We start from the raw sequence: 15056 nt of genomic DNA, 5'->3' as shown, positions 1-15056 counted from the left end.
TACAAAATTCAACGCGTCTTTTTTTGAGGAATTCTCTGACTTAATGTCAATTTTAATATTTAATATCTTATAGACTACATTTTATTATTTTTCCCTTGCACTCAGTGACCAAAGCTATACACACACACATAGACACATACATATATATATGTATATATATGCGCCACCACCACCTACTCAAAGCTTCATGATGATCCAACAATGATGGACGGATTAAAAGGCAGAATTCTACGTGACCATCATCATCATCAAGCCCTTCCGTGAGAACCCGAAATCCAAAGAGGACTGTTTCATTTATGTTAGGTAGAATGCCCAGAGGGGACTGGGCGGTCTCATGGTCTGGAATCCCTACAGATTTTATTTTTCTCCAGCCGTCTGGAGTTTTTTGTTTTTCTGTCCCCTGGCCATTGAACCTTACTCTTATTCGATGTTAATTAATGTTGATTTATTTTGTTTTATAATTGTGTCTTTCATTTTTCTATTCTTTAATATGTAAAGCACTTTGAGCTACTGTTTGTAGGAAAATGTGCTATATAAATAAATGTTGTTGTATATACCCGTATGTATGTATGTATGTATCTATACTAATAAAAGGCAAAGCCCTCACTGACTCACTCACTCACTCACTAATTCTCCAACATCCCGTGTAGGTAGAAGGCTGAAATTTGGCAGGCTCATTCCTTACAGATTACTTACAAAAGCTGGGCAGGTTTCATTTCGAAATTCTACGCATAATGGTCATAACTGGAACTTATTTTTATCCATATACTGTAATGGACGTTAGCCCGATGGCCGTGGGGGGGCGGAGCTGCGTGTGACATCATCACGCCTCCCACGTAATCTGACTATGATCGCAGTACATAGAAAAGAAGGAAGAGCCCTCAAAGAGCGCTGAAGAAAAACGGATGAATACTTTATTCGAGAGATACAAGTTTAATGAGAAGACACGAGGTATAAACGAGACTTTGGATCACTTTGTAACGGAGTAAAAATTGCTGTAGCGAGAAACTTTTAAGTGGCGGGTCTTAGCTAACATTAAATAATGTTGTGGACATCGCGAGATCGCACGAGATAGCACAGGCACAGCTCAGAAGCTTCGATGCATGTACTCAGAGCGGCTCACGTGAACTGACTATGAATGCAGTACGCAGACAAAGTAAGACCTCTAAAGAGCGCAGAGAGTTTTGCTCACGTGCTGGCAAAAAGTGGCGTTTCCTGCACTGTAAAAATACTACAAAAGTCGGGCAGACGGCGCGCAAGCGTGCGTGCGTAGCTGTGCCGGCCTTTGAGATGCTGACTGCGCTTCTGCCTTAAGTGAAAGTAAACAATTTTTTTTCACCCTTCCAATGAGCTATAGCCCAGACAACTGTAAACACGGGATCCCATTTCTAGACCATGGCAAACTAATATTAAGGCGCATCGCACCTTCTTTTACACGTATACGATTATGAGGTCGTCAGGTCGGATTATGAAGACACGCACAGGAGTGGAGGACCGACAGTGCCATCCCGGACAGTTAATAGCAGGGCCGTCTCTCAAGTCTACATGAGACCCGCCGCGACGCTTACCAAAAGGCGCTCATATCGTCAGCGAAGACGTCTCTCTACACTATATTAAAGAAAAACGCAAGTTTCCTTTCTTTACACCTTTTTTCCTTTTATCCCCAACCAAAGCCTTTCTGTCTTAACACTGCAGAGGACACAAAAATTATTTTCTTTTAATTGCTGGTAATGCCGGTAAGGCACATGTCTCTCCAGTCTACACGAGACCCACCGCGACGCTCATATCATCAATGAAGACCTCTCTCTACACTATATTAAAGAAAATGACAAGTTTCCTTACTTTACACCTCTTTTCCTTTTATCCCCAACCAAACCCTTTCTCTCTTAACACTGCAGAGGAAACAAAAATGATTTTCTTTTAATTGCTGGTAATGCCGGTAAGGCACATTACCACAGGCAGAAATTTGGACGTTCACATAGAAAATGTAATTTCTATACAACAGCCTTCATGTAGCGCCTTTCAATAGAGATCAGCTACCAAGAGTTGATCCATATACATGTTAGCTCCTGTTAGTACTACTTACCTGTTATGTTATACCGGCTTTAAAATGTAGCTTACCCGAAACCACTCCACTGGTGCTCAGTGTATCTTTACTTCTTAAAACGTTAATGTTTTAATGTTTAATAGCTTATAGACTACATTTTATTTTTTTCCCTTGCACTCGGAATGAGGCCAATGGGTGATCAGTTATATATATTATATATATATATATATATATATATATATATATATATATATATATATTGTAAATGGCACTATATAGCGCCTGACCCGACACAGATTGGACACGGGAGACACATGTAAAATAAAAGGACTTTTATTTCTCTTCAGCTGGAGGGCACGTCTTCCCCGTAATCCCCCCAGCCACACCACAGTCCTAAGCACCAGTAACCACCAGTGCAGCACAATCACTCTTCTCCTTATTGGCACCACCACCACTCCTCCCTCACAACCTTGTCTTCCTCCACCCGACTCTGGCCGATGAGTGGTGGTTGCTGGCTCCCTTTTATAAGTCACCTGGAAGTGCTCCAGGTGTTTTATCACCAAGATCTGGCGGCACTTCCAGGTGTGATGAAGCTGTGGTCCACACGGGCTCAGGAGTCCCAAACACAGCACCCCCTGGCGGTACCCAACAGGGCTGCCCTCAACTCCAATTCCCAGGGAGCCCTGTGGGAAACTGAGGCACTACACCAGCCCAGGGGGACGGCCATCTAGCATCCAGGGGGAGGTATTGCGCTGTCCAGGGCTGCTCCCCCTGAATACAGTGTGCAGGGGCATCCCAACTGGGCATGGACGCCAGGCGCCTGTCACAATATATATACATAAATACATATATATGTATGTATAGTATATATACACATATATATACATATACATACAGTATATATATATATATATACATATATATATATATATATATATATATATATATATATATATATATATATATATATATATATATATATATACATATATATATATATATACATATATATACATATATATATATATATATATATATATATATATATATATATATATATATATATATATATATATATATATATACATACATATATATACATATATATATATACATATATATATATATATATATACATATATATATATATATATATATATATACACATATATATATATATATATATATATATATATATATATATATATATATATATATATATATATATATATGAATGACCTCCAAAGAGCGCTGAGACTTTTGATCACGTGGAACGTGTCTGCAAAAAGTGCCGATCGCCTGCCCTGCAAAACTCGAGCAGCCGGTGCACGCACATAGCTGTGCCGGCCTTTGAGACGCTGACTGCGCTTCTGCTTTGTCAAAGTGAGCACTTTTCATTTTTTCCTCCTCCCCCTGAGCTATAGCCCAGACAAGTGCAAACACGGGATCCCTTTTCTACACCGCGGCAAACTAATATTAAGGCACTTCGCACTTTCTTTTGCACGTATACGATTATGAGGTCGTCAGCTCAAATTATGAAGACACGCACAGGAGTGGAGGAACAACAGTGCCATCACAGCCGATTAATGGCAGGGACGTCTCACCAGTCTACACAAAACCCACCGCGACTGTCCCCAAAAGGCGCTCATATCATCAGCTAAGACATCTCTACACTATATAAAAAGAAAAAGGCAACTTTCCTTTCTTTACACCTTTTTTCATTTTATCCCAAACCAAAGCCTTTCTCTCTTAACACTGCAGAGGACACAAAACTAATTTTCTTTAACTGCTGGTAATGCCAGTAAAGCACATTACTAGAGGCAGAAATTTGGACGTTCGCATAGCAAATGTAATTTCTATACCACAGCCGTCATGTAACGCCTTTCAAAAGGGATCTACTTCCGAGAGATAATCCATATACATTTTAGCTGCTGTTAGTACTAATTACCTGTTGTGTTACACCGTCTTTAAAATGCAGTTTACCCGAAACTACTCCAGTAATGCTCAATGTAGCTTTACTTCTTAAAACGTTAATGTTTTACTGTTTAATAACTTATAGACTACATTTTATTATTTTTCCCTTGCACTCAGTGACCAAAGCTATACACACACACACATAAAGACACATATACAGTATATACTTGTATGTATGTATGTATCTATACTAATAAAAGGCAAAGCCCTCACTGACTGACTGACTCATCACTAATTCTCCAATTTCCCGTGTAGGTAGAAGGCTGAAATTTGGCAGGCTCATTCCTTACAGCTTCCTTACAAAAGTTGGGCAGGTTTCATTTCGAAATTCTGCGCGTAATGGTCATAACTGGAAGCTATTTTTCCATTTACTGTAATGGAGTTGAGCTCGAAAGCAGGCGGAGTTTCGTGTGACATCATCACGCTTCCCACTTAATCATGTGAACTGACTGTCAACACAGTACGTAGAAAACCAGGAAGAGCTCCAAAAAGCGCTGAAGAAAACATGCATTATACAATTGAGAAGGCAGCGAAACAATAAGAAGTGAGCGAGTGACATATACAACCATATTCATGAGTGCTGCTACATCGGAAACAAAGCACGATGTAAACCTAAAGTTTAAATTAAGTTCATTGACAGGCTGCCACTGGCGTTTGTCATGCCCATGGGTAATGCGGGATACAAGTTTAATGAGAGGACGCAGGATATAAACGAGAGTTTTGATCACTTTGTAACGAAGTTAAAATTGCAGGTGAGGGCTGTGCTTATGCAAATTCGAGACTGTGTTTGTGGGGATTGACAGTTAATGGTGGGGAGTCACGTCATCATCTCCCTCCCATTCACCTCATTTCGCTCTGAGCTGAGCTCCGCAGCTAACGCAGTGTAATACGGAAGCGAGTTTGTGACGCTGCCACCAAATACTCAGAGAAAAATCCACAAGTTAATACACACGCTGTCTCTACAGTTTCTCCACACTGAATCCTCCAGGCACTACTTACAAAAGGTTACATTGACAATCGTGTTACGTTATTTTTAAAATGTTTCCTTTTCTTAGCACAAGCACAGCTGAGAAGCTTTGATGCATGTGCTCCATAACGCGTTAAAAAATCACGCATTTAATCACACTTTGCATTACAAACAAAGGGAAACTTCTGTCAATTCATGATTTCCTTGTACACCGATTACATTGATCAGCGCTTCCCGATTCATTTTACCCTCGCACCTCCTTGGTTTGAGAAGAAGTATGAAAAAATATGAGGTTAACACAGAAAAACAGATGACCATTTCAAGCTTAATGAATAATCGATTCGCCATCAATAATTGTTTTGGTAAAGCCATATTCAGTGTAATCCTCCTTCCATTTTATAATTTTTCCGCCACTAGCCATGATTAAATGAACGGTAAAAAAGTAGGAGCGAAGAGAGGGTGACTTATTCAGGCAGGCAGGCGACAGCTCAATAGCTCGAATTTGGATATAAGGGACTGAAATCCTGCAGTGCCAGACGTGTCCCCCTGCTTAAGCCAGTACATGTGCAGGCCCGTCTGAAGTTTGCTAGAGAGCATTTGGATGATCCAGAAGAGGATTGGTTGAATGTCATATGGTCAGATGAAACCAAAATAGAATTTTTTGGTAAAAACTCTACTCGTCGTGTTTGGAGGAGAAAGAATGCAGAATTGCATCCAAAGAACACCATACCTACTGTAAAGCATGGAGGGGGAGAAACATGCTTTGGGGCTGTTTTTCTGCAAAGGGACCAGGACAACTGATCCGTGTAAAGGAAAGAATGAATGGGGCCATGTATCGTCAGATTTTGAGTGTAAACCTCCTTCCATCAGCAGGAAGATAAAACGTGGCTGGGTCTTTCAGCATGACAATGATCCCAAACACACCACCCGGGTAACGAAGGAGTGGCTTCGTAAGAAGCATTTCAAGGTCCCTTGATGAGGAAGACTTTGTGTTCTTTTGACTAGGCGTCAGGGCTGAGGAGTTAAGTTTGTAACTAAAAAAAGACCCCATGATTGTGTTATGGTAGTTGAGTTAGGATTCTTCATGTTGAATAAGAGAATACAAGGTGCCAGTAATGTAGGGTAAATTATCATAATAGATAATGTGTTAAACAGTAATGTCTCCATAGGCATTACCCTTAAAATATCTGCTTACTTATTAAAGTCTAATAGGTGGACATTTCCCAAAACAAGTGACCAGGTGATGCGGGTGATCGACGACATTGCATAATTTGAGATTGTTAAAAACATATATTGAGAATAGTCTAAGTCAAGAAATATTTGTGAGGCGAGGTGAATTAAACTATGTTTTTTTACAGACGGATAAAAGAGTAAATATTTTATCAAGCTCTGACTGCCATTCTAAAGTTCCTGTTTTCTACTTTGTCTTCTATTATCTAGTAGTGCACTTTTTTCAAGGAGAATGATTTAGCTGTGGAAGATATAACCTATATTCTGATCACAACTAGAAAGTGTAATTTCCATAGTAGCTATTGAGGGAAGGTCAGGAAAACTCACTCAGTTCTCAATATAGCAAAGGAGCTGAGTTGAAGAATAATCATACCTGATGCAGAGTCGTTCAAATGATGCAAATCTATTGTTAACATAGAAATCTCCGAAGGTTACAAATTCAAGCATATTCTATACACTTAATATGCGTTTTTGTGGGGTGGTAGCTATATAATTGTGTTTCAAAGAAGCAAATGAATGTAAAATCTCAGTCTCAAACTACATCCTGCAATGGACCATATTTTTTTGCTTTAGAAGGTCTTTGTTTGGCATTTTATGTCTGAACAGGAGCAAAAATACCTAAATGTTTGAAAAAATATCTATTTTTAAACTTGTGTACAGGGAACAGTGCAGGCTGAGACCACATAAATGAGATGCAGTATGAGGCAAGGCAATAAGTAATAACTAGCATAATAGTGACTAATAGTTAAAAGTAACCTCGCTTTACCAATGGGAAGAATTTAAGGTGTAAAATGAATAATCAGATAAAGCTGTACATTTTGAGAAGCATTAGCAGTAGTAAAGAACAATGGCATAGGTGTTTATGCATAAGGAAGAAAGCATTTAAATACAGTGTAGGCGGCAGGTTTGGTTTGAAAGTAAAGAAGTAAAAAGTGGAGCTCTGTGTAAGTCATCTAATGAGGGGAATAGAGCCAAGCAAGCAGCTGTAGAAAATGGCAAGTGAAAGAGCAAATAACCAGCATCATACTGGCAGACAGTTTTCAGTAAGTGAGAAGGAGGGTGAAAGAAGGATTACTAAATAAAACAGTTCTTAAAGGACTTGGAGCTCCCACCAAAATCACTACCAAAATTAAAAATTATGGCCATTTACTTTAACTCCTGGACTTGCCAAACTTCCTCCAGGAATAAATAAAGTTCTCTCTATCTAGCTATCATAAATACAGCGCTAAAATAACTTTCAGTTAAGTTTAGGGATGATTTCAAAATCGACCTTTAATCATATAAACCTGTAAGGTGCTTTATTCCCCATTTTTTTAACATAATTTAATAGTGTACAAAATTTCAAAGAATACTCATTGATCATAAGGGGAATACATTTCCAAAGATAAATATTAACACTATCAAAAGCTTTTGCATTAACTACAATACTATTCCCCATATAGAAAACAGTCACCTTGTATCCATTCTTGTTTCTTCTTTTTGTCAGAGGCACTTATTTCAAAACTTTTACTTGAACATTTGATGAGAAAAAGGCATTTTTTCCCGTCTTTATCTGGAAGAGACTGTAAGAATTTTTAAAGACAATGCATTTTTAAACAATAATAAAAAAAAAATCAGAAGATGAATCAAATTTATACATTTTAAGCACTGTTTATTACTTGACACTTTCACATACAGAGATTCCTCCTGGGCATGTGTGAACAAAGATGTAGTTGAGTATCCTAAGAAACTCAACCGTCAACTTTTTTGTCAAGATCTGACACATTAAATTAATTTCTTGACATCTGATGCATTTCTGCTCCATTAGAGATATCATAAATGGTATTTTAAGGGCAATCTAAATTAAACAGGAAGCCCCATTGATTTATTTGCAAATTTCACAGACAATACTGGTGTGAATTCTCACTGAAATCCTGCGGAACCCAACTCGAACATTTCTGGCACAGGAATAAAATGTAATAGTAGTGAGCTGGCGTGGGTGAGTAGACTTTATTCCAGTTGTTGTTTGCAGGCAGTCATATATATAGTATATAAGTTATTTTACTATTAGAATTAATCATTGATGTTATACTCAATGCTACTGCCCTGTAAAAGTGTATACAATCAGAAATGAAGAAAACAACATGTACCTATTTTATGGTTGTCTTTTTTTTTAAACTAAGTTTTCAAATTAATTACTACAGGCATTGTTGAACACATTCATAGAAGCTTGTAATGCATGTGCACGACAATGATTACAAGCTGGAGTACTGTTTTTCTTTTCTTTCCTTTGTATTTCTAATCTTCTTGGGGTAAATGTTAGCAGCACGTTCCTCTGCGCTGAGACCAACTTACATCTTGCCTTGTGCATCCATTAATAAATTGTATTTTAAATGCTTGTCTTGGTGGCACACATGCTAAAACAGTTTTATGTACAGTATGCATCTATTATGGTGACCAGATTTTGTTTTTCAAAAAGGAGAACCAGAGGAAGGGATATAATAGAAACTTGACACATGACTTCATACACAACAGATCTTTATTAATGTTTACACTCAAGTAATTTGAGTTTAAATTCAGTTACTGAGTAAACTTTTTAAAGACCTACAGGGATGCTTTTTTTCTTCCATAACAACAAAAAAGGAAAAACATACTATTTTAAAATGTATTCTTTTTTTTTACTGCACTGAGTTCTAAACATCTTAAGTAGAAATGAAAATTGCTATGTGCATTATAACCTAGGATAAGTCCTCACTAGTTTTAAAATGATCAGTTTTATTGGAAACAATGAGACTAGCCTTACCAAATGGTATCACAATTGCTTTTAAGGAAAATCAGGGGTTGGACAACTTGTAAATGGATCTCAGGCTTTCCAAACCTGGTTATCCAGGGATACTTTCTGGTAGCCCAGCTTTATATATTGGGTGGAGAGTTACCTGCAGCTTTCCACAGGAATATTTATTTGTAAAGCAATGAGACTAGCCTCACCAAATGGTATCACAATTGCTTTTAAGGAAAATCAGGGGTTGGACAACTTGTAAATGGATCTCAGGCTTTCCAAACCTGGTTATCCAGGGATACTTTCTGGTAGCCCAGCTTTATATATTGGGTGGAGAGTTACTTGCAGCTTTCCACAGGAATATTTATTTGTAAAGTTACTTCTGTATACTAGTGTACAGCACTCTTTTACCACAATATAAAATAATTGGCAATTAGTATTGAGCAAAGTCCATAGTGTTCGCTCACCTCGAGTTCAGAGAAATCAGGGAAGTGTTCGCAAATATCTCTGAACTTTGCAAAATACATTGAAATTAAGGTGGAAGGACTAAATGAACCAGATTTGAGTGGATTATAATGGTTCAATCATCTTTAAAGTGTCCCTGAGGGTTAAGGAAACATCTAGCAACTTGTGCTGGACTGATTATGTGAGCTGAGCTGTGTGGCAGCGGTCTCAACCAGTGCACCACCATGCCTCTGTGAGATCAAAGAAGAAAAAAATCACACTCAGAGACACACAACCATATCTCTCCATTATAAAAAAAATCCTGGAAGAGAAAGACTGGGTACACGAGACGTGATCTTCACATGAAGGTCACGGAACACACACAAAAGACCCGTGAGATGAAAGAGACTGGCCACGAAGCATCTCGCGGGGACCTTAAACATGACACTTTGTGCCAAGAGACTGACCCAGGACCATCTCGAGGGGACACAGAACATGAGATTCTTGCAAGACACACCCTACTTACAACCAATATCAAATTAGACCACGGGCAGCAAAACACTCAGTCATGTCAAGGCTTTGAGCACACATAGATACAGGGCTCTCAGTGCATATAAAGCATATAAGGACAATACGTTATAGATAAAACTTTGATGACTAAGTGAAGAAGAAAGAGCAGCGCGGAGAAAAGAGACTCAAAAGCTTTGGAGAAAAAAAAATGCAAAAAAGAATAATCTAGGTGCAAATTCAGAAAATAAGGAAAGTAATAATCAGCCTGGAACCAAGTGGAAATGAAAAAAAAGCATGTCCAGAGAAGACAAATTAGAACTTCATAAAGACGTTCAAAAACGTTGGTGCTATACACATGCAGAGAAAGGTAAAGAGTATGAAAGCAGTAAAAGTATTGTAGCATCCCAGGCAGGTTGAAGCTTTTTGAGTGACTGTTAGGTTCGATTGAGGAAGGGCGGAGTACAACACGGAAGACTGACAGCGGGGTACTGATTGATGCGGTGGTCGGGGAGGGGTTACCCAGGATGGGAGGAGGGGTTGGAGAGGGTGTTAGAAGGTTGTGTTTGGGGTTACAAAGTCAGCATTCTTTTTCGTATTTGTTCACTGTGAGACTTTACGTCTGTGAGTTTTTTTTTACTTCTTCTCTTTTCGAGCCAGATGCGGAGGTCGCTACAGTATCAAAAAAAGATAGTAAAGATCACATTAACACAAACAAAAGGAAATTATTACTCGAAAAAAGGGAAAATAATCATCACGGCCCAGGTGTAATTGAAAAAATAGCAGGACAAAACGAGGTCAGAAAAAAAAAAGACAAAACAGTAGAAAACAAATTAAAATGTCATAAAGAGTTTAAAAAACAAGTGGGCCAAACACATGCTGAGCAGGATATAGATAATGAAAACAGTGGAATTCAAAAGACTCAAAAAAGAAAACGTAGGTGCGAAACACATGCAGAGCAAGATACAGAATATGAAAGCTGAAAAAAAAAACGAAAGTGTCAAAACAAAGAAAGTATACATCACATTTGCGCAAACAAAGAGAAATTATTACTCAGAGAAATAACGAAAAGGCGAATGGTGATCGAATATATGGACAAAGGTAATATGTCAGAAGTATGTAAATATTGTAAGGCTTTGAAGTTTAAGTCGGAGAATTTCAAAAACGGGGCTTACCATGCATTTGCATTTATTGGTTACTTTGCAAAAAAAAAAATTATTAACTGCTGATGATGTAGATCATTTTGTCTGTGCTGAAATACCAAACAGAGAAACCTATCCTGAATTATGGGACAAAGTCATTAAACACATGTCTCACAGACCTCATTTAAAAGATTCAGCATATTGGGACTTGAAAGATTCCAAATATTGTTTTTAAAGAAGTTCTGAAACTAATGAAATAGCAACAATTCAAAGAAAAAAAAATCTTAAAAGTGTGTATCTGGAAAACCAAACATGGAGGTTGGCGAGCGAAGCCCCTTAGTATTTCATCAAAACAAAGCAGAAATGCCAAAATCATAGTCAAAACTCAGAAAATAAAACTGAATGCTGAAAATTCAAAGTGGCGTGTCATGATTGAAGCCGCACTGAATGCTCTCCAAACTGTGCTGATGCTTTGCACTTTTCGTCTATAAATAGTAATAAATCTTTTATTATTTTTATTACTTCGTAGAGTCTCCTGTGTTTTGGGAGACGCGTCAGGCTACTTCAAGGTTTGTTTCCTATCTCTACATGGCTAAGTATGCATGCATTGTGAACGCGCCTACTTCTCTTAAACTGAAGTGGAACTCAAAGATCAACCTACTCATTTGGCAACAACTTGAGATAACTCGTTTTTTATGCTGATTATGTTTCTTAAAAATAAAATTTTGAGAACTTGCATTATTTACTTATCTATTTTACTACTAAGGGTCTGTAATTCAAATGATCACCATTATATACCCAGGGGAATGGTTCCATCCAATGCTGGATCCTACAGCCCTTTTGGGGGTGACATGCTGGCTTCGTAAAACTTATGGGGCTCTGGGGATAAAAGTTCTCCTAAACCAGCTGAATTATCAGTAAATATATCAACGAACAAGGAGAATGCAGCAAATTCGCCTCAAACAACGCTTTGGTGAAATCCGTTGATTAACACTAGTTGGCATCTTGGAAGAGAATATTTTAGCAAATAGATGATTTTTAAGGGATTTTATCATGTTGATGTGTTGCCTTGTACAAAAATACTTTATCAAAAAAAGAACTGGACTACTGCATTAACACTAGAATTACCAGAGCCAATGAAAAAACTTGTAAATCCGGCCCACCTTAAATTCCTTCGCACGTCTCTGTCAGCCTCTTTGTCTTCGAAATGTGTTGATTTTTTTTCACTTTAATTCTCTCAGTCATGATCACGATACAACACCCATCCCCCGCCCCAAATCTGTCATGGTTACTTTTTATTTGAAACTGGGAATAACTGTAGATTTGTGTAGTGTTTAGAGACAATGGAACTGGAAATTCTCTGATCTGGAGGGATACAAGCTGACACACAAATGCTGGTGAATCTGCCTTCTTCCTATCTCACAGTCACTTGAAATTTTTTTTATTCAGTTTAATTGAGTGTTCCTGCTCACGCTGAATTAGTATGCACCTTATGGTCCATGATGTCAAAGCCGCACGGACAAAAAAACAGAGACATAGGTATATATGATATTTGGAATAACTCGTTTTATGATCTGTAAAGTACATTTCAGAAAACTTTGTGGCACTGATACAACATTATTCATTCGCACGCCTTCTTGCGCTTGTAATCAGCGACCGTATTTTTTTTTTTTTCTCACTCTTGCCAGTGTTCACTTTTGGGTGAACGGTGCTGTTTCTTTTGTACGCCAGGACATGCAGAGGAAAGAATAGTACAGGGAGGTCAGTTCCGCGCTATATACAATCATCAAATTCAAATGATAACAGTTCCCCCACACCAAAGGATCGTCCTTTCTACGTTTACGACATGTGGACCTGTTGCAGTTCAGTGCAGTTTCTTTGTGCTGTGGTTTCTATTACACTGAAGAGGCTGGGGAGCAGCAGTCTTGTATATATATATGATATATATATATATATATATATATATATATATATATATATATACACACACACACACACACATATATATATATGCATATCTCTATCTACTTCCGGTCCCTCTCCATAAATGATCCCCACTCCGCCATTTTGACTGTCTGTTGTACATGGACACTGCTACACTGACTAATTGTTTTGCATATTTCTTACAGTATACGGGGCTGGAAAACCCCAAACCTTGACAACTTGTGTGTCGTTCTTTTACAGTGGCGTAAACGGCAGGATACAAAGCGTCCGAAATGTCAGAAGGACAGTACCTAAACAACGTACTGACAGGGATGGCAGCTCAGATCCAAACCCTGCAGTATGAGCAAGCCGCGACTAAGTGCAAGTTGGAGGAAACCAAAGCTCGTCTGGCTACAGCTGAAGCGGTAAGACCGGAGCCACCCCGATCTCCACCTCCTCCGATCGTTCCACTCTCGGAGGCGGATGACATAAAGTCCTACTTGGGCATATCTGAGAGGACAGCCACTCGGAATCAGTGGCAGCGGGCGGAGTGGGCGTCCATATCTGAAGGGCACCGCACAGCGGGCCTATTACAACCTCCCCAAGGAGGAGGCCGCAAGTTACGACCTCCTAAAAGCGGAGGTCCTGGAGCGTCAGCTCACGGAACACCAGACCAGGGGGGCCGGAAAAGCCGACTCGCGGAGCTCGACAGTGACGTGCCATCACCCCTGAGCCCACCCGCTGCGCTGCGGATGCTCCGGTGAAGCACAGAGAAAAGCCGGCCCCACCGCACTGTTTCAAGTATGGTGAGGTCGGATACCTTTTACCAACCTGTTCCCTAAACCTGGAGCCAATGGACTGCAGTTGGGCCGCTGGTGAGAGGTACTGTGCTCTGTCAAATCCCTTGCCGATCCCGAATACGGGAGTGGTGTTGGTAAATAGACATTCTGTAGTTGCCTTATATGATACCGGCAGCAACATAACCATTGTGGCTCGCCGTTACATTCTACCGCAACAGTGGTTGAGCCAACATATGAAGGTTACCTGCGTGCACGGGAAGACCAGATCATATAGGTCCGCGAAACGTTATATTTCCTGGAAGGGAGACTTAAATCAATTTTCGGTGGCTGTGTTACTCGAACCACCCCTGTCCGGTAATTTTGGGACACGACTGGTCACAGATTAATAGCGGTAGAATAAAAACCACTCCTGTAGCCAAGTTGGGTCTTATTATGGGTGGATGGGGCGCCCTCCCCGTGGCTCCCACGCCATGCTTACCAGCAAATAATGATGACGTAGGGAGCCGGGGGGAAGATCCTCAAGCAACGGACCCTGACCCGGAACTGCCACCACTTGAGGGCCTGAGCCAAGGAAACAACGCCTTCCCAGAGCGAGTCGATCCTTTAGACAGCATGGATCACCAATTTAGGTCTACGCCAGCCTCATTTAAAAGGGAACAGTGGAATGATCATTCCCTGAAGTTTGCCCAGAATGCTATTGTTTCCATTGATAGAGGGACGGCAAACAGTCCCCTGCCACCAGAGCCCTACTTTGTATTGGAAAATGATCTATTGTATCGAGTCGCGAGGGCAAGGTACGGAAGTTGTTGCTAGTGATGCGGAACTTCCACCGGGAGGTTTGCGAACTATTTCATGCCCACCTCCTAGTCGCCAATCTTGGGGCCAAAAAAACAGAATAAAGTTCTGTTTCTATTGGCCTGGAAAAAATAAGGAGGTCTGACGTTTCTGTCAGTCCTTCCCGGAATGCCAGATACCTAGGAAGGACCGTGCTCCTCTCGTTCCAATACCTCTAGTTGATATTCCCTTTGAAAGTATCGGAATAGATCTTGTTGGACCCCTGGAGCCCTCGAACCGTGGCCATAAGTATATATTAGTCATGGTCGATTACGCGACTTTGTACCCAGAGGCGGTTCCGTTGCACTCTGCCAATACAAAAAATATTGCACGGAAATTGGTCAACCTTTTTACCAGAGTGGGAATACGTAAAGTCGTCCTCACGGACCAAGGCACTCCCTTTACTTCGGATACGTTCAGGGAGGTGGCT

At 39.8% G+C, this 15056-nt stretch overlaps 1 protein-coding gene and 1 long non-coding RNA gene across 2 annotated transcripts in view; both read right to left on the bottom strand.

Moving 5' to 3' along the window:
• Nucleotides 1-15056, bottom strand: part of swap70b (switching B cell complex subunit SWAP70b) — a 322658-nt gene that overhangs the window by 85259 nt on the left and 222343 nt on the right. The window contains exon 6 of the mRNA XM_039768547.1: nucleotides 7672-7780. Coding sequence (XP_039624481.1) covers nucleotides 7672-7780 — 109 coding nt within the window. The remainder of the gene's footprint in view (nucleotides 1-7671; nucleotides 7781-15056) is intronic.
• On the bottom strand, nucleotides 8364-9857 carry LOC120535724. The gene is made up of 2 exons (XR_005634964.1): nucleotides 9319-9857; nucleotides 8364-9133 (listed from the first exon to the last, which is right to left on the bottom strand). It is a non-coding gene; the product is annotated as an uncharacterized LOC120535724 (long non-coding RNA).

The sequence above is a fragment of the Polypterus senegalus genome, chromosome 1, assembly GCF_016835505.1.
Source record: "Polypterus senegalus isolate Bchr_013 chromosome 1, ASM1683550v1, whole genome shotgun sequence".
Classification (NCBI taxonomy): Eukaryota; Metazoa; Chordata; class Cladistia; order Polypteriformes; family Polypteridae; genus Polypterus; species Polypterus senegalus.
This window is presented reverse-complemented; position numbering and strand designations above follow the sequence as displayed.